Source organism: Falco rusticolus, chromosome 7 (genome assembly GCF_015220075.1).
Source record: "Falco rusticolus isolate bFalRus1 chromosome 7, bFalRus1.pri, whole genome shotgun sequence".
Lineage (NCBI taxonomy): Eukaryota > Metazoa > Chordata > Aves > Falconiformes > Falconidae > Falco > Falco rusticolus.
The window spans coordinates 59,873,147-59,898,555 of NC_051193.1; the positions used below are offsets into that span (position 1 = coordinate 59,873,147).

The 25,409-nt window shown below is 38.6% G+C and overlaps 1 protein-coding gene across 3 annotated transcripts in view; it reads right to left on the minus strand.

Annotated features, from left to right (window-relative positions):
• Positions 1 to 25,409, minus strand: part of HEATR5A (HEAT repeat containing 5A) — a 78,171-nt gene that overhangs the window by 49,202 nt on the left and 3,560 nt on the right. The window contains exons 1-5 of one of the 3 annotated variants that reach the window (XM_037396148.1): positions 17,373 to 17,502; positions 7,922 to 8,005; positions 6,209 to 6,468; positions 4,943 to 5,154; positions 375 to 483 (exon numbers count right to left, since the gene is read on the minus strand). In XM_037396148.1, coding sequence (XP_037252045.1) covers positions 375 to 483; positions 4,943 to 5,154; positions 6,209 to 6,334 — 447 coding nt within the window. In that variant the 5' untranslated portion in view covers positions 6,335 to 6,468; positions 7,922 to 8,005; positions 17,373 to 17,502. Of the gene's footprint in view, positions 1 to 374; positions 484 to 4,942; positions 5,155 to 6,208; positions 6,469 to 7,921; positions 8,006 to 15,485; positions 15,638 to 17,372; positions 17,503 to 25,409 lie in introns of those variants that run through there. The other 2 variants (XM_037396149.1, XM_037396150.1) reach the window with 2 other exon arrangements.

The window sequence follows — 25,409 nt, forward strand, 5'->3', positions numbered from 1 at the left end:
TCTATAGGTCTACACGCAAGTGAGAATAGTAATTCTATGTTCTACTGGAAAGTAGTCACTAGCAGTTTAGAACTCAAAACATGAAGTACAAGCTGGAGCAAAATTTTCTCATTAATAAGGTAATCAAATTTTCTAGTTTATCAAGTTCTTTCATGAAATGAGATAGAGAATGGCTATGATTGATCCTTTCATAGTTATAATTCATTAACTCTCTAGTAATTCTTTGAAATTTAGACACTGATTTTTTTCCTATGACTTTCCACAATTTTTTCGTATTTTGGTATCATGCACTTTCTCCTATTCATTGGTTCAGCTACCAACAGTAAACATCCTATTATTTTTCCAATCATTTGTTAAACATGCTGTTCCAATACCTCTGCATTCTTCATTGCTTTAAGCACATTCCCAACGGTGTCAGTAAAACTGTTTCCCAAAATTCTTCCCAATTTTTTGTATAAATAGCCCAAGCATACCACCGCAGCACTAAAACAAAAGCAAATCCAAAGACGCGTGAAAATGGATGCAGTAATAGATGAAAGGGATTAAGACGACTAAGATAATCAATGGGCAAACAACAAAATAACTAAATATAATGTCCCAAAAATGTAAGTGGATTATCAAAAGGAAAAAAAAAAAAAAAATGGCCTGTGTGTGGCACACATACTCACACTCTAGGAGAAATGCAGATACAAGGGTTGGGAAGGGAAAGTAACCTGGATAACACAGGAATACAGGGAATACAAACTTCCACTAATTTTACAACAGGAATACAATATTCATATCTACCTTTAAAATTTAACATTAATCTCTAACTAAGCATGACTTGCATCATGCAGTCTATGGCACTGTGCTATGGCAGATGCTGCTAGAAGTACCCAGGGACAGATTTATTTATAACTCGATGGTCAACAGTAGACTGCAAATGGTCTAGTAATTAAAATGTTGGCATTTATGTATAACAATACATAATAAGGAAACGCTTTGAAGAAAATTAAAGTATAAGCCCATGTCCTTTTCACTGCACACAGATTCTGAATTTAGTTTCCAGGTGAAATACCTGACAACTGGAGTCTCTGCACTCATTAGCATCTAAAAATTGCTAAAGATTGAGCAAAACAAACAAACAAACAAGCAGAAAGAACTAAATAGTTTTCCTTTTAATAATTAATTAACAAAAATATCTTGCTCTGTATTGACAGATCTATAATTAAACCAACTAATTCTATGAATACAAGGAAAAAGGAAATTATATCTTTAATTAGCTTTCAGCTCTTTGGCCAGACTTACTTAAATATGCAGTGACACTGCTCAGCACCCCCTTCAACAAAGCAACATTTTACTCATTCCCCAACCAAATCCATTTCCCATAAAGAATTTTAAAATCTCATATTGAACACATTCTTAATAAGAAAAATGCATTTAATATTAACAGTAATTCCCTAGATGACAAAGCACAGTAAAAAAACCAAAACTGATATTCTTTATCTTTTATCATACCAAAATCCTGTTTTCATTAAAGCAACATTTTTCATTATTGCTTTTATCCAGCTCAGTACACACCAACAGTTTGGTGTGTCTGGGCCTAAAATTACAAGTGCACCATCATATTACTAAATTGATCATCTGATGGTCACAGATCCTCTCTTTAATTAACTTCAAGATTAAATAATATATATTTCACATCATAATTCAAAGAAGGAATACTTAACAAACATTAAAAAAAAACCCAAACACAAAGCCTAACTACCCTTATTACATCAGGGTATTAACTGCAAACACTCTTCCATGGTTGGCTGTACTGCCATGTGTTTAGATGTTGTATGAAAGAGTCAATCAGCGTTAACAGTGAGTTCTAGCAACAAAGTGGCAGTATTTGTTGATGAGGAACATCTAGTCAGGCAAAGTGAGAGAATCCAGCTACTTCTGCACATCAGTATTGAAGTTTCTATAAAAGTTCAAAGCACAGGACTTCGGAAGCTCTTCGGGCTGCCCTCTAGGTCTGTATCATGACTCTATAGCTATTTTTCTCCCCCACAAATGTTTCTTCACAAGTCCAAACTGTATGAACTCTTGAGTCACTTTATTTGTCAAATCACAAGCAATAGCCAGAAGTTTCCAAGGAAGCCTGTAAATTTATACAAGTTTTGCAGGCAAAAGCCTCTTTGACTGTGTTTTTAATTCCCTGGCAGCCCACCTCCAAACTGCTATACAACTCCATATATAAGATCCATTTAAGCTGTTTTCTCTCAAATTTTCCCTTAAAAAATGATACTTGGGAGAGGTATCAACAAAAATGCAGAACTATGATACTTATACGTGTGGTAAAATAGCACTGAGATCAGCTATGAAAGTTTGCTGACCAGCCAAATGCTTTCAAAACGCTTATGGTTTAAAAGCAGTCCTAGCAAATATTCTAAAAACTGTAATTTACGGGAGTAAGCTGTGTTCACATCATATGACCTGTTTATCTGATACAGCATTTGCATCACAGTCCATCTTAGTAGAAGATAAGCACCTATGATTCTGTTTACAATGTCTGCATAAAACATTTCCATCTTCCACCTATACCAAACAAGAAAAAAGATAATTTATGAGGTAAGAGAACAATTCACTAGAAACTTTATTTAAAGGAGTTTCCAGGTGAATCAACATATTGTGAACAATGATGGCAAAGTGTTGCTACCAGACAGCATGGGCATGTATGCTCAGTAAGGACAGATGGCGAACAAGGACACCACTTTAATCAAGATTTTAAAAAAGAAAAGAAAAAAACAAAAAAGCAGCAGCAGTCTTTCTTCACTGAACACAAAGTATTCCATATACTTGCAGCCAAGAATGAAACATTTTACTCAATGAAGAGTTCTGTAGTTCCACTTATTTTTCTGCAGCCTGTTGTCTCAGTGTCAGTACCATGAGAAATCCCTTTTCCAAACCTTTTTTGAAGTAAACCATATTTTACTGCTACCTTTTTCTCCAATTCATGTCTTTATTTTCTCTCCTCACTACTGCCTACATACCTGGCAGGATTCTGACCACTGTTACCTGTCCCCCCCTAGCTACTTCTCTGCCTTCTGACTCCTGATACCTAACATTTTCCTTACTTACCATTTCTGCCTTACTGCCAATGGCCTGCATCATCCCTCCTCGCTATGCTGACATCATGCCACTTTGTCCAGTATGTCATCTTGCAGACGAAACAAAGACGACCCGCAGAGTTCAGCCCCCTACTACAACTCACCTATGACATTAATGCATCTCACTGTTCAGGAGCCAGTAGTATAGCAGTCATTTACTCTGCAGGACTAAGCCCCTTTATAGCAAATTTATTCTTAAAATACTACACAAGAGGTCAATTGCAACAAGAAGGAAACAAAAAAAATATTATGGTATTGGAAAATACAGCTGACTCCTTGCAAAAATCTATTTTCAGGAAACTTCACTTTGGGTTGTCAGAAACAGCATTAGCACAAGAAGCAAACGAGAAAGATAAATTCTGCTCTGCTCTATCATGTATCATTAATGCACAATGATGTTTTACTATCTCTACCTTTATTTTTAGTTTCCTTCACTATAGTGAAAGATGTGCATTGTTTCAGGAATGAAGGTTATTCACAGAATTTCTGCACCGTAAGATTTGGTTTCACATCCTGCAATAACTGTTCACACGTCTCTGTGTACTTGCCTTTCTTGCTGTTCTTCTCAGCACTGTTACTACCGTTTCTTTGGTTTTCAAACACCTGCCCCCTCATAACTCAATTATTCATCGCTGGTATTCTCTCTGGCCTGATTTTCAACTGCCTGGTTAGAGATCTGTCTTCTACAGTTTTGGTTCCTGATACTACCACATTCTTTGTTTTATTATGTATCCTCTGGTAGTTAACTCAGATGCTTCATATCAGCTAAATATTTTTTTCTTTTTTTAATTTGAAGTAAATTACTTATGAAAAGCTTTCTTCACCTTTTTTTTGTAACAAGCAGTGTTTGTCCAACTTGCTGCAAAGCATGGTTTATTCAATATGGCAATATGTATTACAAGCTGCTTTTGTCCCCTCACTGAACAAAAACATAAAAGCAGAAACTGGGCTCAGTTTACTCTATTACCTTAAAGCATACCACAGTCATTATGGTTCTGCACGGTAGCAACAAGTTTAGCATTCCTACACTCATAATCTTTCAATTTATCTTTCAAATCACTCAAGACATTTCTTTCCAGTGGATCCAGTAAACACTAGCTATCTAGGTTGGTCAAACTTTGTTCTAACATATGCAATCTACCCCAACTGCCAAGAGCCACCAAATTGCTTCTGTGTTAAACGCTTCAAAAGTAATGTGATTTTAAAGTATCTGAATGTGATTGATTTTATGTTATGTTTATGTGAATCGTAACAAGAAACTTCTAAACAAAGAAGAAAAATATATTTTCAGCTTATTGAACTTTCAAGGGCAATTTATGTTGTCAAGTACTGAAATTGTTTTTCCCCCCCAACACGTACCTAGAATTCTTATTCAAAACTTTCCAGTAAAGACACAGAAAGGGATATATAAAATGCTACACAAGTAGTTAACCACTCATAATTTTACCCTGAAGGCAGCATATACTAAATGATTAAAATAAAATTGTTGTAATACCTAGAGGGAAGAAAGCAATTTGAATTTGCTTTCAGGTTTCAGATGAATTCAGTTTCTCTTTGTAATACGCAAGTCTAAAAATTTTAGAGGTGTAATAAAAAAAATAATTACTTTTTACAGCTAGATACACCCACAATAATGATACTAATCATGGAGGCTCCCAAATTTTGTGTGTCATATGGTAAAAGCTCTACCAGACAAAAGGCAGAAATGAGGGAGCACACCTTCTCCAGCATTAACCTCTCACCATGTAAATCTGTCTCTCTTGTTACTACTGGATTTGAAGTTTGGGGTTAAAAAAAACCCAACTTACAGTTTCGTAGGCAGATAACTTGGTGAATCATCTTTACTCCGAATGAGTTCATTGCATTTATCAATTGTTTGGTAAACAGAAAAAGTGTCTCCAGTGCTATAAAGTACAGCTAAATTCTTGGCAACAAGCCGTCTGGTAGGAGGTCCTGGTGAATTGTTTAATAAAGAAGTCAATTGTTCAACCAGTTTCTTCTGGTTTTCCCTTATGTCAGCCTGGAAATAAAATCCGTAACCAGTTAAGTTTCAGTTCATTTTAAAAATTAGTTAAAAGACAATTAATGCTAGTTATATTTAATTTTTATTATTAACATTCTGATAATGTGACATTCTTAATTAAAAATGCAAATTTTATTGTTCCTTTCCACTTAAAGAAAAGCCATCTCAAATATATGACTATTTTATTAATCTTCTTAAAAAAAACCAAAATCACATTTTTCAGAGCATAATTCTTTCTAGCACCATTTCCAGTGTATCTTCCCTGTGGCATTTGTATAGTTATATCTTACTAAAACAAAACTGCCTTTTTTTCTTCTTTTATGCCTGTTTTAAAATAAAATAATTAATAGAAATATAGTAATTTAAGTAGTAAAAAAGAACATTAGCAGAATTTCAAGAAGTTGAACATTAGAAAGGTAAGAACTTCCATTAAAACAATCATCTATTTTTTAAATCTATTTTAAATGCTCGTTAAAAAATAAAAAAAAAAAAATAGAAAGAGCCTGGCATTGTATTTTATTTCATATTTTAACACAAATAACTCCTAAACAGCATTATCTAGGTTGGTTTACTGTTATATATCCACATATCCTACTCACTGTACACTAAACACTGAGCCAATTGGAGAGCTGGCTGGAAATAGATCTTTTATCGTTTGATTAGGAAAATAAAAAACTAAGAGAAAGATGTTACGTTCTGGCTTGCTAGAGAACTACCAAATAATTGTGCCATGCTAGGTGGAAGCATGATGGCCATTCTTCATCATGGGGTTGCAAAATCTGGCAGTAATAATCCGAGTTAAAAAAAGAAAGCATTAGACATCCCTTTCACTGGACAAGTGGCTCCGTCACTTGAAGGGCTGTGATCAAATATTTCTAACACTTAAAAAGCTACTGCTAACCCTGAACATACTTTCATTGCATGTATATAAAAGACATGAAGCAAATGAAATGGAATACTGCTCTTGGTTTTTAAGCAAAATGACAAAAAAAAAAGACAGAGAAAAATAGCTCTGTAATGTGTTTTTCTTCTCAAGTGTCTTTATACTTACTCTGCTAGTCACTGGTAACAGTTTTTCCAAGAACTGCAACCATTCAAAAATGAACTCTGCTTTTTGAAATTCACCAAGCTGGTTATACGCTTCTTCATTTAGTAGTAAACTGTGAGCTAACTCCATTCCTTGCAATTTTCCTCAAATCTCTCCTCAAATACTGCAGAATACAAAAACCCCAAAAAACTACCAGAACGGTGTTACTCAGTCAGGCTTTCTCCCTCATTAATATCTGATGACTGAATCAGAAGTTTGAACACCTAAACAGAAAAAGAAAAAAATATTTACTAGAGTGTCAGCAATCATATTATATTCATGCTTGGCTTATTAAAACTAATTTTGCAAAGGAAAACTTAAAATAAATTAAACAAAACCCAGTAGTTTTATTTAGGTGGCTTCAGTAATGCTTAAATGTTTTTGGAAATGAGATCATATGCCAAAGTTAAATATACTTCAGAATATATCAGAGGGGTTCTCACACTATTTTTCCTTCCTCTTGTTTTGCATGAAGTGAGGTTTTCTAGTACCTGATCACACCTATACCTGAAAGTAATGACCAAGCAGCCCCAAGCTCAATGACTTTTGCTATCTAGAACTAAGTGAAGCAATGGCAGTAACCTACACCTAACAAACTTATTATTCAAACACTTCTTGTACTCTCAATGCACAGTAAAGCACAAAGAAAAAAAGAAAGCTTCACTGCTGAACAAACCTCTAACGCTGCCTTTTTTCAAACACCCTCCCTCAAAACAAGAATTTTTCAAAAATTCAAAGTTCAAAAGAAGCTATGTTTTACTTATATCTCTTGGACTGTTTTAGGAATTTACACATTGTAAATAAGCATAACTAGAAGTAAACCAAGATAAAAAATACTACTTTTATAGCCTTTGTTTTTCTTCCTCCACTATTCAAACAATGTGTAGCCTCAAACTACAAAATATAACATTCTGTAGACTTCGCAAACAAAAATAGTCAAGGAGATTCTGGTAGAATGTCAACTATATTTTAAACTCCCAGACAAATTATCCTTTCCAGAGGTCACCAAGACTGGTGAACACATATTTTTTCCCTATGCAGTATTATAGTGTAAAATAGTCCATTGAACAGTAAATAGCCAATACAAAGCAATGGTAAATAATTCAGTACTTGGGTTGTCATCAAATGCACAGCAAGCTATCTTTACTGCTTTCTACATATTTTTATGTAAAATTTACTCACAAAGGTAATCAGTCAGATCTGATTTACTATAATGAACTATCACTTCAAATTTACCTGAAATACCAGACAGCTTGACAAAGACCACACTGTAAAATGACAGGCAGAGATAAATACGCATAGCTCATTAAACCTACACGTATTTTATCTGCCTAGGTACAAAAACGTTCCCAATTTACCAGTTATCTCACTCCTAGAACACTCACAGAACTGAATTCTATCCTCAGTTTTTGCAACATACAAAAAAAGTAGGATTACACATCTCACTGAATATTTGAGTGGAGATTCATCACTGCTTAGCACAGAAATTACATGTAGAGGTCACAATCACTCCTTTTTTCCTCACCTAAGGCCTGTGCCAGTGTCTACTATCTCTGAATCACCTACTACCACAGAAACTGATTCAACTTACATATTCAGCTGAGGATTACAAGTCACAGCTGTTTTCCCCAACCAAACAGATCACAGATTGTTGCCATGCATTGGCAATTAACTTACCTAGCAGATAATTTCTCCTCATGGTAAAAAATGTGTCTCTCTTGCTCCAGATTCTTGAATAAAGGACGTCAAGAACTTGATTTTCTAGAGAAAGAATTAACATAAAGATCACCTTTAGGAAAGCACAAGATACAAGTGTCTGTTCTACAGAAAACAAGAAATTCTGAAGTCTTGCAATACTGACAATTTTTATTAAGTAATAGCTCACCAAACAGGCACTAGACTGGAGCTCCATAAATATTACTAGCTCTTTATATGTTACATTTAAATTGGGCAGGCACACCATATTTGGTTCATTTCACTATGGAAACCACCTTTTTTATTTCTGTTTTGTTAAATCAGTTCTAAATTCTAAACCAAAAAAAGTAAGCTCAGAGAGCTAAATATCAAAATTATTTTCTAGAAAGATGATCCCAGTGCCTTTGTAAGACCTATGTTACTTCAACACATCTGAAAATGCATAGGTGCAAAAAAATATATTATATTAGTCTGGAATGCTATCATAAATTTCCACATCCTTATCACTAAGTAATAAATAACCAGTCAGCATTCATGTCAAAATCGACAACCAGCAGAACGGGCAAAGGTAACTCAACTGTTCTGAAAAATTAATGTACAAGACTATGGATACAACAAGACATGAAGACTACCAATCCATTCTCCTAACTCCCAGATATAATTCTAATATTAGAATCACTGGGCAAAAACATTTGCTTTTAAACCTCACTCCACTTGAATTTAGTCTGGCAGGATATGAAATACAGATTGCATGCTACTTTAAAAGTAATTACTTTTCAATCAAGTCTTTAAAAGACTGAACACTGGTTCAATCTGGTAAAGAAAAGACTCCAGGGGACCTAACAGCAGCCTTTACAAGGGAAGGTTACCAAGAAGATGAAGACAGGTTCTTTACTGAGGTGTATGGGAGGGAATAATACAAGAAGTGTCATCAATTAAAACAAGGAGGGTTCCAACTTGATAGAAGAAAAGATCTTATCTGTAAGGATTATCAGCCACTGGGACTGGAGCAGAGAGGCTGCAGAACCTTCAACCGTAGCGGTTTCTAAGACTTGACTGGACAAAGCCCTAAGCAACCCCATCAATTTATTATTGTAACTTGTTTCTAAATAAGACACTTCTACTGTATAGCACACATTTGCAAAAATAATCTAGATTTGGGGGGGTGTCTAAGTTAAAAAAAAAAAATTATGGTGTAGTTGCTGATCTCTATAATGAAAACCTGCTAACATGGCTAGAAACACTAGCATTTCTCAAAGGAAAGACTATCAGTGTTGAATTATAGAGGCTGACTGTTTATTATGCAAGATTTAATTTTGTAGAAACTGAGAACTGCCCATGCAGCAAAAAATTCACAGACCTGATCTTTCCAGCACTGGTCAACGAGCAAACCTGGGTTCCATGAAGCTACATACAATGCAGTACACTCTCCACCCTATTCAAAAAACTTATCCCAAACACTTATTGAGACTCCCTTTAATAAGCTGTAAGCCTGCACACCAGGAGATACTTATGAAGCTTCAAAAATAGTAATAAAAAAGCGGCACAGGCATACAAACTTGAGAAGAAAGGCAAGAACGTAGGGAATCAAGTTTTTACTGCAGCATATCGGTTTTGCAATCAGAGTGGAGAAAAACACAAAAGGCACAGTGCTTACAATGCTATGTAAAACAGAACACAAGCACAGAATGTGGGGACAAGCTGCACTTGATTAATAGTAAATACATACATATTTAATAAAATATAATATTGTTTAAAATATACATTTTAATTGTATACAAGCTGTTACTAGGCAATTCCTAAGTGCAGAAGAAGACATCAGACCTAAACACATATCATCCAGACATGGGTGCAACTCTGCTGTAATTAGAGGCGTGGCACAGACACGTGGTGGGCTGCAAGTACGATGAAAGGCTGAAGGCTACACCAGCCACTGCAGGTATTACAGTTTCTTGAACATTATCGCACACTAGTAAATCGATGCAAGTACAACCTAAGCATGAAAAGATGCATCTATATTCACATGAAACCCATGTTTAAAAATGTTGAATTAGTTGATAGTCCCTTTCCCCTGGTACTATCATTTTGAAGCTTCTCAATCTGAAAAAGACATCTGGAAAAATAAATGTGACATATAATTGAATAAAACACGTACTATGCCATCAACAAAAATGAAAAGGCATACATGGCTGATAAAAAAAAATATCTTAATTTTCTAGCTAGGATGATGCACCATCCTTTTGGTTTTGTCTTTAGATAACTGAAGTAATAACAAGATTTACTTTCCCATCAGTGCTACAAAAGCAGATCAATCAGAAATACCTCTTTTTTCCTACGAGGTAAATTTATTTTAGATTTATACTATGCTACAAAACTGTCACAAAGATTTGCTGGACAAGGCAAAAGTTATTCCTACTTATTATTGATGAAAAATTTTTCATTTGCCTACTGCTGATTTGGCAAGCAGGATTCTTCAAGACTGATCGGAAAAGAGCTCAGAAAAGCTCTTAGTACCAGCACTAGATGGAATGCTGGCCTGTGAATTGAAAGGAATATAGCATGAATCAAGCATTAAAAGGCGACAGCAACTGAGTTTCTAAGTTCCTGACTAACCACAAAGAGAAAAAAGGGACTTGCAGTCTTCTTATAAAAAAAATAAATAATGGTAACTGAACCAGGGTGAGATCGATCTGAGTAGCTGTCTTTAGTAACTGCCTTTAAACTATGAGAACCAACACATCACCCCTGTTCTTAGATAAGTAATCTCCTCAGGCTTCAAAAGCTGAGGGAAGCAGTCCATAGACTGTTGCAGTTCTTTCACATGAAAGTCTAAGACAAAAATTAATACACAAAAAATGAAAAGCTATAAGCAATAGTGGCAACTTAATGAATTTTACTTTTCTCCTTCCTTCCACCTCACGGCACAGTTTGTGTCTCCATTAAGCAAAAAAAGCAATCTGCACTAAAACAGACTTCTAACTGATCTCTCACTGAAAAAACCCTTTAAACTATGACTCATTACTTCAAGGAAGACCAGCATAAGCAATGGAAACTACTCCACAAATCAAGTATGTACTTAGAAATTAAATTTCTTTAAAGATCACTCACATTTGATTTCGTGTTGTTCCAGCAGCTTGTCTCTCTTTGCCAGGAACACATGCTGCCCAAACAGAAATCAGATCAACCTCAGCTCTCTGAGCATGATACTTAGATGAGGATCTAGAATATAATCTAGATGAGGATCTAGGTCCTTTTAACTTATCTTAACAATTATTTATATTTTTCTACTATCACAAGTATTAAAATAATTCTGCATTAAATCTGATATAATAAAAATGTGGACTCAATTTTGTACCAAAGACTAGTCTAGCAGAGAAGTACAAATGACATTATTCTTCTAAGAAATGTTCACTATTACTCATTGCCAGTAATGAGTAATAGTAAAAAACGAGTAATGGGTAATAGTAACGAGTAAGATTTAAAAATGACCAGCAATAATTACCAGTGTTTTCATAACAGCTGCCATTGGGCTGACTACACAATCAATGCCATAACCATCACACTGCTGAAATACAGAGCTGAAGCATGTTCATTAGCTTCAAGCTGTCCATCACAGTGCTATTTTAACTGATTTCAAATTCATGTTTTTCTCCTCAGAAAGCAAGATCTATCATCCATCTAACAAGTGAAGCAATATATTTAAGAGAAAGCCTTCCAGCGTGACGCGTTTAGTTCTAGTCATTAGTAGTTTTCAGATCAATGTTACTCCTGCAGCAGTTTTAAAAGTTTAATGGGATGATCATTACCCATGCATCTGAGCTGACTGCATGGCAAGACCATCAATGCTCAGGCCTATGTTAAGCCCTAGCACATACCTGTTTAGAGTATCTCCCAAACAAACAAAACTCCTGCCCAGCTCCCTCGGGCTTACTTCTGACAAGAGAAACTGAGTATGATGCTCCTTTTGCCAGCTGGGCTGAAACACCACCTTAAAGCACCAGCCAAATTCAGCTATTAATGAATGAAACACTGACCAAAATTCAGTAGTTATAGTGTATTGTTTATGCTAGTAGGCAAACAGAAGGAGGCATGGAGGTGTGGAGGAGGTGAAAAGTGCAGGATCAAATTCCCAGCAACTTCAGACAGGAGACTTGATTGCCTGGGAAATGAAGGATTCCATTATCTTCAGCTGTAATCTATAGCATTTATATGTGTTTATAGCACACACAGAAATAATTTAAATAAACTAAAATGACAGAATCTTAACATCTTGATAAGAAACAAAGAAAGAACTACAACTCCAGCTCAGATGAGCTTGGAGTTTAGACACTGTAAATATACTGAACTGGGGATATGCAACAGCTAGAGAAAAGTATTAATTATTACGCAAAAGACAGGGCAGCCTTTGTTTACTTATTGACTTCTTCAGAGTACTACCAACTAACACAGAGAAGCAAAATCTGCCTCAAAATCTTCAGTAAGAGAAGGAAAAGCTAAATGAAAGTGTCAGCGTAAGTACATCAGTAGTCCAGTATCCTTTGTGTGGCAGGATCTTCAGCATTCAGCCAACTTGTGTCTTTTCTCTGTATACAGAACTCTGTAGTTTTTGCTCCGCAGAGCCACGTGAAGCAATGGCAGGTAACTGCTGGTCCCGAAAAAAAACACGTGCAGAGGGGTCAACGTGCTCAGCAGTGCCAATCACTCTTGGCCATGCATTCAACTGGAAAAAACCTGAGAATTTCATGTGTTCTTTCACTGCTTTCTCGTGTGTTGTTTCAGAGAAAACATACAAGCAAATTTAGGGCATTTCAGCACCAAGACAAGGGCAGGGGGAAGAAAGAGAACGATAACTTCCCTGAAGACTGTTTCTTTAGCAGATGCATTGGTATGTTGAATTGATTAAACCCTTGATGAGGAGGACTATGAAGAGGTTATTAAACCAGAGTCCAGTCTTTCAATGCATAGACACATGCTTGAATTTATCAGTGATCAGTTACAGCAATTTGGAGCAAATTACTCCTTGGCATCAGACAGACTTGATTCCTTTTCATCCCGAATTAATATACTACCATGAGAATGCCAGGCATATGGCAGTGTTACGTTACGCTGGTCAGCAGTAGGGAAATTTGAAGGCAAGCATGGAGAAAGGGAGAAAAGAAAACTAACAGTGATGTTCGACAGCAGTTTGCAAGAACAGGCCACAAGAGAAAGTCATCACAAGACAACAACCCAGAGCACGTGGAAAAAGAGTATCAAGCCACAGAGGAAAAGATGCAAAATTTTAAGACTTTTAACTCAAGCAGAACTGTAACTCTTTGTATCAGATTTTAAGTGCACCAGCATGTGAAAAACGCACCAGATAGTAAATCTCGCAGTTGAGTCTCATGCTTTATTGCATATTCTGTGTTATGAAGGGATTCAGTTCCACACTCACAAACGAAGCTATCTTCCTTTTTAAATAAAAATATGTACACATTTGCATCACGTGCTTGTCCCAAACAGCAAGAAGCAATGAACTATCTGTTTGACTAAGAGCCACAATAACAGATCATTACACAACCATCCGTTTCCTCTAACTACTGTTGAAGATTTCAGACTAGGACAACTTCCACTTACATTATCCAGCTTAAGAAACATGACTCTGAAATCACAGATGTTGAAACAACACCCTTTCTTTCAGGCTTTCTTCTGCTTAACAGTGTTCTGGATGAAGCAATTTGCCCCAGGAAAATTCTATCATTGAAAATTTGGTAGCATTTACCAAACGGGTACTCATTAAAGATGCATTCCAAGTGCATCTTCATATATTGCATCTTCCATGTAGGTCTTGCCGTGTTCACACAGCGTTTCACGCTGTGCTAAAGAACAAATAGCGCACAGCCCAAACAGAATTCTTCTTAAGTTTCTCAGCTACTTTCATCTGTGTTGCAAAACAAAAGTGGTGTATTTTGATGTTTTGTGAACAATGATGCTCATACAAAGTAGTTGTGTACTCCCACAGGAACAGTTCCAAACGACTGGTTTTCCTAGCTAAATGCTTATCAAACGTTATCGATTTCCAAGTTTCAGTAGAATCACCCTGTATCTGAAAAAGCAATAATGCGTAAGATCTAAGTGAAATCGATCAGAATCCTTGTTTTGGGCTTGCTGATTTAAAAAATATTAACACAAAGAATGTGACCACCCACAGCCCTCATACATAACGGTGACATTGGTAAGAACTACAACACAATATACATTTGCTGAAGTGTGAAAGAAATAACAAGACAATGTCTTCTAGGAATACTGAATGATTTCTGTGAAGTTTTGAGGACAAAGCTTGACATAATTAGAGAAAAAAATACCCTGAAAAAAAGTGCCTGGAAATGCAATAGCTGTTTCAGCAACAAAAAGCATCCAAGACATTTTTTAACACTCAAATTTTGGATGACATTCATTCATCATGTTAAACAGTACATATACTTTGCTTTCATGTTTCTTATCTTCGCTTTATCTCCACACAAGAATAACTATTCTAGAAAACCAAGAAACAGCTACAGTCAGTTACAGAGAAACATAAATCAACCATTTCCTGAGCTCCACAGCAGGCACTACTGCCACACTCTGTCCCCCCTAGCACTCACAACTCTTAAGTATTATCTAGGTTCATTTCTGAAAGTTTCACTCAAAAGATAAAGTTGGCTCCGTTACAGAGATCTCAGAACATGATTTTATTTAAAGGCAACCTCGCAAACTGCATATAAAAAACTAACTAATGCTTCTAACAGTTTGAAAACCCGTGTCATATCTGTAAGTCAAGTGAGTTTAGAAGATTTTTTTTTTCCCCAAAATTTTACAAACCGAACTTTAAATAGCAGTAACTAGCTCCAGTCTGAATAAAAATGCATAGAATGCTTTGGTTTTATTTCTTTGCAGGTTTGAAGACCGGTGTGACAGCAAGGCAAGTGCATAAAAAACACAGAAGAATAAACACCCACCTAAATCTTAACAATATTTTCAATATATATCTGGACATAGCTTTATTCCTGACAATGTTGTAGGCAATACTGTTTATCGAATATGGACAAAATATATCAAACCAAGTATACTGACAGGGTGGGGTTTTTTGCCACAGTGACAGCAGCTACAGGAAATTAAGTTCTTGGATAAAATGTTAAATTTACTTACAGTAGGTAATAGATATGGATATAGATAATCCAAAATGCAGGCTGATTTTAGCTACCAATTTTCCATTAAGATAAACACTGAATCCAGTCTAGCCTAGCAGGAATTTTTTGATGAACATATCCCAAAATCCTGGAAAAGTATACTTATTTTTCCTGAAAATCATTACAGCTATCTATAGTATAGGTAAGCTAGTACTATACTATAAGCTAGTACTACTAAGCATAGTACTAGTTAAACTAGTGCTATGACTAGACTTCAACTGCACTGAAACACATCGACACAAATTCAGGAGCAGCAGAAGCCCTCACAGGTGCAGGCTCTGCAGGAGACTTGTTTGGCAGATCAGAGACCCCTATCCAGGCATAAATCACTGACATACCTCACTGCAATGGTTGATTCTTTAGATATTTTAAATGGCTGTTCCCCAAAGAAAACTCCAAATCAGCTCAAAAAATGTAACCACATAGAGATGTCAAGATTTTTTTGTTTGCAATGTAGATGTAGACATACTTCATGTCTTCTCTAACGTTCTGCTTCCTTAAAAAGAGTAGAAAATGTAATGGTAAAAACTGAATAGGACAAACATCCCACAAACTGAAGATATTTTTGTGAGAAGGTGTTTCTAACCTCCCACCTCATTAGGATGTTCTGAATTTTAAAACAGAAGATCATCCTGGATTGATTATCAAAGCTTTTGACACGTTCGTATGCAACATTATGAACTGATCAGTAATTCAGATTTTTTACTGACCATAAAAACAATCCTCTGTTCAAGAATAAAGCACAAAGCTTCAACCTATCGCTAGACTTAGTGTAACATTACACTGGCTTCCTCCCTTCCCCCCACACCTTCTCATTGTGTCAAACCACCAGGAAAAGGAAAAGAAACTCAAACTCCATTCAGCACACAACCAGATGTCATCTGTCTTCTGGGTCTCAATTGTTATTTCTTACGAGTTGAGATTATATACATCATGTAGCAAAACACCGAAGCATACACTATAGCTTGAGTATTTCTGAAGACAGGGAAAATATTTCTGACATATGAGGCTAAAAAAAAGCTTGGTACAATTCACAGCCAAAAGTATAAATATCTCATCTTACTAAGGCAACCCCCAAACTTAAACATTACAAATAATGAATCCAAACTTAGAAAAGTACCTAATTTCATTTACAGAAGCACAAAGCTGAACTCAACTTTATCTGCCTTCCTCCTCTCTTATCACCCTCCCACGCCTATCTCAATAAACTTTACTTACTTGAAGTAAATTTGCGATGTCTATTACTCTTTCTCTCACTCCAAAATGTCAACACTAATGCAACTTTACGGGTTTTAAGTCCCTGTGCAGTTTTTCACCAGCTATATTGTGTAGACCGGCTCACCGTGCTACCCTGACAGCCAGGAATCCAAGCTGCAGAAGCCTGCAGTAACATTCCTGCATACCAGAACGCGCAGCACCGCTACCCTTCCCCCAGAATATACTTAAGTACCAAGTTTTATAACAAAATAAAAAAACAGACCCGAAACCCATGCAACCCCACCGCAAGCGAGTGCCACATCCGTCCCTGCCGCCTCAGGATCTGCACCGGCCCGTACGAGGCCGGCGCCCGCCCTCGCCCCGTTCCCGCCTGCCCCGAGCAGGGGCACGGCCGCTCTCCCGCCCCCCCCCGTGGCACCCGTACCCGTGCGGCGCGGGGGGGCGACACTCGGCCGGCACCACGCCTGCGGCGGCTCCCCTCGCCCCCCGGCGGGACCCTGCTCCACGCCCCTCAGGAGGGTGAGACCTGCCCCGCAGCGCCGGGGCGGGACGGTGCGGGATGAGGGAGCCCGGGAGCCGTCCGGCTGCCGGCGGGAGAGCCGACGTGCCTGCCTCGCCCACCTACCCGCCCCGGCGGCTCCGGGGGTGATCGAGCACTTTCCAGACGCAGGCCGCGGGCAGCCGCAGCCCCTCAGCGAGCGCCCCGGCTGCCCCCGGCCCTTCAGTCCGCCTTCACGCAACTCCTCACCCCGCGCCGCGCCCCGCGCATCCCCTCCCTCCCACCCGGCGGGCGCCTGGCACCCCGCCGTTTTAGGGACACCCCGCTGTTTTAGCGGCGCCCCCGCCGGCTCCGTGGCCCCCGCCGGGCCTCCGAGCCCTCACCCAGGCGGCGGCCGGGGCTCCCCGCGCTCCCCACCTCAGCCCCTCGGGCGCCCGCTCCCCGCCTGCCCCGGCGGCTGAGGGGACAGAAGCGGCGCCCTCCGCCCCTCCCCTCCCGCCCGCGGTACCTGGCTGGCACGGCGTGGCTGGGCTCGCCCCGCCGCAAGGCTCCTGTGCCGCTGCGGGGCTCGGCTCCGTCCGCCCGCCCTCCTCCGGCGCGGGGGGGCGGCGGGGGCCTGCGCCCGGGCCGCCGCCGCCGCCGCCCGCCGGCGGGGGAGGGCGGGGAGTGGGGAGGGCGCCGCCGTTGCTCAGGGCTGTGCAATCGGGCCCGGAGCCATCGAGCGCCCGCGGGGGCCAGCGCGGGCCTGGGCGCTGCCAGGGGCGGGAGCGGCCCGGGGGAGCGCGGGGCCCGGGGCGGCGGCGGGCGGGAGCCGCGACGGGCCGGCGGGGCCGGGGTCGGCGCCCCGGGGGGCGGTCGGCGGCGCTGCAGGCCCCGGGGCGGGCGCAGCCCGGAGCTGGCGCGCTGCCACCGAAAGCAGCACCACAAAATCCCCTCGGGGCTTCTTTTTTTGAAGGTAACTGGGTCGGCACCGCCGAGGTTCGTCCCTGGCTCTGCTCAGCGCCTGCCCGCAGGCACCCACCTGTGCTTCCTGAGGGGCACGGAGCCCTGCGCCAGCACAGTGGCAGAAACACCCCGTTTATGCGCCCACTCATCTGTCAAACCCAACATCTGCAAAAGTTCTTGCACTTGGGTTTTACCGGTGTCAGTTTTGCACCCAAATGGAAATGGGATCCCAAATCAGGGAGTCGCTCTGTGTCTTACTGACAAGGTCAGGCACAGGGTCCCCCGGGATTTTCATCTGGTTTCTTCTGCTGCCTATGTGCTCCAAATGAAAGATATTGCTGCATCACTGGGAATAACTTCCACCCTTTGAAATTTTCATACAAGAATTCACTGGACATGAGAACATTTATTTTTGGGGTGATTTTCTTTTCTGAATTCTGTCATCAGAGTTTAAGTTCTGTCTTAAGGCGAAAATATGTCATAACCTTTTTTTTAGTTTAAAAATAAACAAACAATAATGTTGTTGCAGTTTGTAGCTGATGTCCACTCTCATCTGGACTGTTTTGCGTCCTGCTAACTACCTAGCAGAGCAAACTAGAAGACAAACATCAGGTCCAGTTTCTGCTGGCAACAAGTTAGTTTGGTGGGATTGAGCTGTTCTGTTTTAATTTAATATCTTTAATACCTTAGTTGCTGCTACAGAGTTGGTGAAGAAATAATGCCTTCTGGAATTGAAGACTGGTTTTGACTAGACAACAATCTTAAAGATAATCTTTTTTCTTTTTCTTCCCACAGTGTGACACTGGTTAAATCTCAGAATAGAAAACTAAAAATCCTCTCCACGAACTGGGTTCTCTGGGGCCGTCTTCTCTGAAGTGGTGCAAACCATCATGGGGAGGGAATAATGCCTGGGACATGTAAGCGCAGGAGCTGAAATCATGTCTAACCCTTACATAAGCTTGTAAATTCAGTTTCGAAAAAGTTCCGCATTTACATACAGTGTGATCCTCTGTGAACATCTGTATTCAGTCATGTAGATGATAACCACTGAGGAATATTTCACAGAGTGCATGCAGAACTGCCTGAGTGCATTTTGCTATAGGTGCCAAGAGCACCAGGCTGCATTACCATATATGGATACTGGTTTCATTTTTACTGAATCACCCGTGATAAAGAAACATGAGCATCGATGCAAAAAAATTCTGCCAATGGATGTGGTAATGAAGAATACATAAATGCCTCAAATGTGAAGCAGAAAACTATCTCCATAGCGTATTTCACAGAAATTGACTCTACAGACTCCTACTGGTGTGAAGGTGTTAACCCCTGCTATCGAAAATAACAAACCCCCAGGAAAGAGTTATTTGCTCAGTTAACCTCATTTTGATCAGAAGATGAGTTGCTGCTGCTCAGCATAAAGCAATCTGCCATTCAACTTGTGAGAAAGGTCAACTGAACTATTTATATTCAAAGAATGTTGGTGCTATGACGTTTCCCACAATGAACTCCAGAAAAACAAAGGCTGCTCTATTTGACAGTCCTGAGGTAACAGAAAGACCTGGTAATATTTGTGAAGAATTGATCATGTTTAGCTCAGAAACAAACAAAACCAAATCTGGAATAATTTTTAGGGTTGCTTTGTGCCAGCAGTGCTTACATGAGGGTAAGAATCCGTGTTTATTGGATTTATAGCTAACCTTGATTCTTTAATATGATTTTTTTCCATAAATTGGTCAGCGAAGTCAATGGAGTGTTAACATGCACTGATTCAAATTAGCATCTACTTCAGCAGTTGACGCGTGACATTTTTATCTTTCCCCTTTTCAATCTGAAATAAAAAATATTGCCATAGAAGTTCATAGTATTCTGTTCCAAAACAGACAAAAATAGGACAATTAAATGTATTCACCATGTATTAATTCAATTTCCCCTTTCCCCATTAGTCCTGACTGAGCTTCAATAGCAAATTACTTAATAAAGTGAGCAACTGGCAAATAATTGCAATGCACAAACCTACAGATTAGTCTTCTCATTAGTTAGTCTGTTTCAGTAAAGTGGGCTGACCGATTTAGAGCATGAATCAGTTCTGCCATACAAATTCCAGTCGTAATAGAATATCTATATAGTCACATATGCCTCTGAGCAAAATATTTTCTTTCTTACAGCTTTATAACCCTCAGTGACTCTAGAGGAATAGAAAAGAATGTACTCCTCCTTTGAATTCAGTGGGACCATCTATATGCGAGTAAGAATCACATGACTAGGGGCCTGATTTTAAAGCAAATGAAACATCACCAAATAAATACATAGCAAACAAAACCAAATTCCATTATGTTTTTTAAATCCGTAACAAGTAATTTGATTTATTTAGATTAATTATAAGATCAAACATTTAGTTTTACTTACTTTTTGCAATTGTTATACAGTCAACACACCCATTTAAGTACAGACTCAGATTATTAAGGTCTTTTAGATTTGGCTTTTATCTAAGTAAGGTTATTAATCTGCCTACAAACATTATAACATGCTGATTTCTAGAACTGCTGCAGCCCTTAGCATCCATGGCTGTCCGTCAGTGTTCCCTCAGTAGAGACACTAACTACGCGTGTGTTTCTAATTCCAGAAGTGAAACATTCAGGTCTCTAGAGTAGCTGCCTTCTGGAGATATGTGGAATCCAATACAGTGTTCTGTCCTAGCTTTTGCAGAGCCTTAGTTACCAATCTTTCTCTTTTATACATTGAATATTGAAAATTGTATATTGTTTTATTTCATGCTTAAATACTGCTAGACTTCTCTCCATTCCCAACACAGTTGCTTTTTGTACTACTGCAAAATACAAGGCCTGAATTCCTGCCAAGCAATTACACAGTCCTGCTGTTATTTTTAATCCTAAAACATAAATAAAAGTATTATGCAGGCCTAGATAATGTTAGATACAACTACCAAAATGGAAGTGGGAAATAAGAAAGGGAAATGAGTCCTATCAAAACCACAACACATACATCTCATCAATCTTCTGTAGTAAAAATTAATAACATTTTTTTTAGAATTTTAATATTGAATTCCTGAAGAATCCTGGATAAAGTATTCTGACAAGAATTAGCTGAACATTAATGAGATCTAGGGGTGGACTGCCAACTGAGTATTAAGGCCTCCCAAGAACGTTTTGCTTTCACTGTCAATGCAAAACCTTCGTTGCAATCTCTTTTCTAATGGAGTGCATCTAAATAGCCTTAAGCTCCTTACTTGCACATTTTTAATACATACTGATGTAATAGGGCATATATTGTGGCACTTTCACAGGCAATAGAATGAAAGTGAATGGAAAGCAATGTTAAATTCAGAGTTACAGGATACCTAAATATATATATCAACAGTGGGACAGGAATACCATTTATTTGCTTTTCCATGCTGTCTGTGTCATTCCTTTTTTAGAAATAGCATGGGGTGTTGTTTGTAGTGATACTGCATCGTTCATTGAGGTACTCTGTGGACACGAACCTAAGTCACATTTGTGAGGCAGAGGCTGAAGTAGGAGGTAGTGAAAGGCAAATTCCTGTAGCTCCAACAAAGGTGAAGAGAGGTGAGTGCATACTGCCTTCTGACACAAGAAGAGGAATAGAGGTGATTTTTTGCCTTTAGTAAAAGAGGAAAAAATCAGTGGTTTTAAACCTCTTTTCCCCCCATTTTCACTCTTTCTTTGTCTCACACGTGGAAAAAGTGGAGCAGAAAATTGCTTTGCCCAAAGCCACACACTGGCAGTAATTGAACTAGTGGACAGCATTGGTTTAAATAGAAAATGGGCAATACATTCATCCTATTCAGGCTATTCTAACTGCTGTTTCTGTCTCTTGTCCACATATACCATTTACTTTTTAACTATAGCTGCACAGCACTTCTAGTAGCAGAATCTTGTAGGGATTCACAAATTTTGAGTTGCTGACAAAGAACTTCAAGAAAATAAGAAGGAATAGGAGATACCAAATTCACCAAATTCTTAAGAGACAGTCTCAAATTTTGGGTGCTGTTTTCCCAAGAAAGAGTTTAAGGAGACAGGTCTGAGTTCTCTTGTTGTCCAGCAGTTGTGACCCTGATTTCTGATATAAAGCAGCAGCTGATGGATCTCACAGAGAATCCAGCCTCACTGTAACGTGCAGTACACTAAACATGGTGATAGACATTATTTTGTTCAATGTAGTCTTAAGTAGCAACACACTGAAAAAACCTAAATAGCCATTTATTAGATGAGAACTGAGATGCAAAGAAGTTAAGCAATCAAGCCAGTCACATCGGGGTTTGGTGGCAGACCTCAGGTAATGCCTGTGGATTTCCGGAGACCACTCTAGCCCTCTGTGGCATACTGCCACTCCAGCTTCAGAAGAGAAACTTTATGTGTTTGAAGGAGGCCAGACAGATAGCAAAGTAGAAACTATTAAAGACTAAAGCAGAAAATAATGGAAGCTTAAAAGATTCATACCTCCTTCTCCAAAGAAGCTGTTTTTATGCCAGAGGTGAGATAGAGATTCACTAGATCGTACTTTTAAATCCAAGTAGATGCCTCAGACTGACGGAACTTTGTTCTTAAGGAGGGGCCAAAGAGCAGTGATTGCATTGAGTCACAATGAAGAAAGAAAGTGTCATGCAGCTTTTGTGGTAAATGAAATCAGACATCACAGCTGCATTAAAGGACCTGGTGAAAACCACCATAGATGCTGGCTAATATCTAGCAGCCCATCAAGTGGGTGCCATTTCAGCATGGGGAAGCAACTGCCTGCAGGAGCTGTTAGGTGCAGAATCTTGTTATGGGCAAAAAGAAACCCACCCTATGTGTAAAGTCTCATGAGATTTATTATTAATATAATTGTAACCTAAACAGTCAAATCAAAGAATTATTATTAGTCCAGATCTAATTATTGCAGAAAAAGAAAGGAAATAAAACCAAGGACATTTTATAGAAAGTCTCAATAATACTACTACAGTTAAAATCATTACGCGTGTGCTATCTAGTACCTATGCCTTCTGGTGTCATGCTTACCCTTTCATCTCCCTGTGGCTTCCAGCTGGTGGAGGGAGCACAGTGGATCAACAACATCCCAAGTCCTGTGCGTGTAGGAGTACGATGCTGGTGTTTATGGTTTCTTTTTCTTTCTCTCCCACCTGGGGCTATTTTTACGTGTTTTCTAATAGAAATGGCTTTTTCTTCACTAGTCTGCAACTATGTGTTTTGTATTTCATTTATCTTAAGACACTCATTCTTTCTTCTCTGTTTTACCCCCAAGACTAGTTTTGTCCAGCTTCAGGTCTGCATTTCTTTAACTGACTGTTGGCAAGTTGTTTATAGCCTTGGGGTTTGCAGTGCCAGTCTCTGCCCCATCTCTCATCACCCCGTGCCTCTACGTTACACCGCAGCTGGTGTCTTCACTTCTCAAGGTTGCTGCTGTTCCAACAGGCCTTTATTTCTGTACACTGTAACATATGTTAAAGTCATAAATACATCATTCTACAGAGAATAACTACTTATTATTAATATCTATATGAAAACTGTGGTTACACCATACAAAGCAAAAGTAAACCAAAATTAGCCACAGTCTCCGGTCATTAGAAAAGTTGTTGTTACAGCTAAATCAAGTAAAACCAAAGCTCCAAGATCAGGGAAAGTTCAGAAAAAGCACACATGATAAACCTCTGTCCTCAGGTCTTGTAAATTCAGGACAGAGCCTGTGGACAGTTACTAGCAATAGCAATACAGTTGCAGCATTGTTACTAGTATTACTGGACTACATGCTGTTTATTACCTTCCAGTTCTAGATTAATATTTGTACGTTGCATACTGTATGTAGCAGCAGAGGTGAGTACTTCCACAAAGGGCATGGGAAGGAAGCAAGAATACTGCTGACTAGAAAACAAGCCACTGCACCCGAACTCGTTAGTTTTATGGCACAGTTCATAGTCCACGCACTCTCAGCTTAGACACGCTGGGTGTGTACGCTGCAAACAAGGTTGCAGAAACCTCATGTAACAATTACTGTGTGACAGTTGAATTGGAGGCCACACTAGAATAGCATAATGATGACTCCTGATTTTATAGTTTATTTCAAGGAAGTGGGGAATATTAAGCATCTTCCAATAGCTATTCTTTAAATATAGAACAGGATAATTATTTGAGCTTTTGTCTAGTCATAGAACAGAAGTTATTTAAAGCAGTGTCAGGTCATCTGTTTAAAGCATATATTCATGGCAGAAAGGAATGAGCATTTGGCCTTGAAAAAATTTTAATCAATTTTTTCATCAGTACAGTCCATCGTGTTATTCAGAAATGGCTTCTTTCAGCAGATGGATTATGAATCAATACTAGATATAAATAAAGCAGTACAAAGGGCACAGCATTCAACAAACTGCCAATTATTAGAGCAGAAGACTGCAGAAATCAGTATTCCAAGATGGATACACAAGTAAATCAGAAACTGGCAGATAATTCACCAAGATCCCACCTTTTTACAGAAACTCCAGAATTCTGTCTGGTCCCAAAAGCCACTAAAATATACACAAATGTCTATGTGTTTTCTACGAGAGGTCAGTACAAGATGGAGTTTGGTCTGAAGTCTGTTTTTCACTAAACATTTTCAAGCCCATTCCTCTTAGAACTTGCAGAACTTGAAATATAGAGAACGAATTGCCAGGCTGCCAAGGATCTTTCTGGAGCCAGGACAAAAAACTAAAATTAAAACCTGCAGACTTTGTATTATACCTCAAAAGATCAATTCTTGAGATATACTGAATACCCACAATTCCTGTAAGGTCAGTAAAAAGTGGTATTACTCAGCACTTCTTAGAATTTGGCCTCCAACAGAAAGAGGAATAAAACAAGTTTTTTCAAGCACACAGATCATACTGAATTTTTATTAGTTATTCACATCTGGACAATCTTATTGAAATGTCACTAGTAAGAACTTAGAATATGACTCATGTCTATCATAACTGTTAATTATTAATGAATAAATATGTCATTTGGGACCTAGCTAATATTTCCAGGCTCTTAGTGTGAATAGTCATTTTCAACTGTGAGAGTGCCAGTTAGCAGGAATTCAACATCCTTAGGTATTTTATAATTATTAACCATGTATTTTATAATTATTAACCATGTATTATGTTAATCTGAAAAATCTTATTACTCTTACCAGAACTATAAGCTTTGTATCTGTTCAAAAGATGCTATTGTGATGACACAGTTTGAGCCTGCAGGTTACATGTTTAGTTATGTTTTTTTAAAAATAAGGTGAAGACAGGATATTTGTAACCACTGACCTTCAATTTAAGATTGCACAAGCTGGCATGCCAGCTAATCATGAGGTTTTAAATCTTTTCCAGAAGAATTAATTATTTAAATGGGAATTCTGGATAATTACTGCAAACCATATAATTGCCTAATTTCACTTTGAACTCTTCTAAATTACTGACTTCAAAAACCATGATGCTGCAGTAAAAGAGAAACTTGACTCACAGGATGAATGCACTTGAATCAAATTTGAATTTGCCACATTTTAACATAGCTGTTCTGTTCTTACTGTCTGACAAGACAGAATTTCCCATTTTATCTTC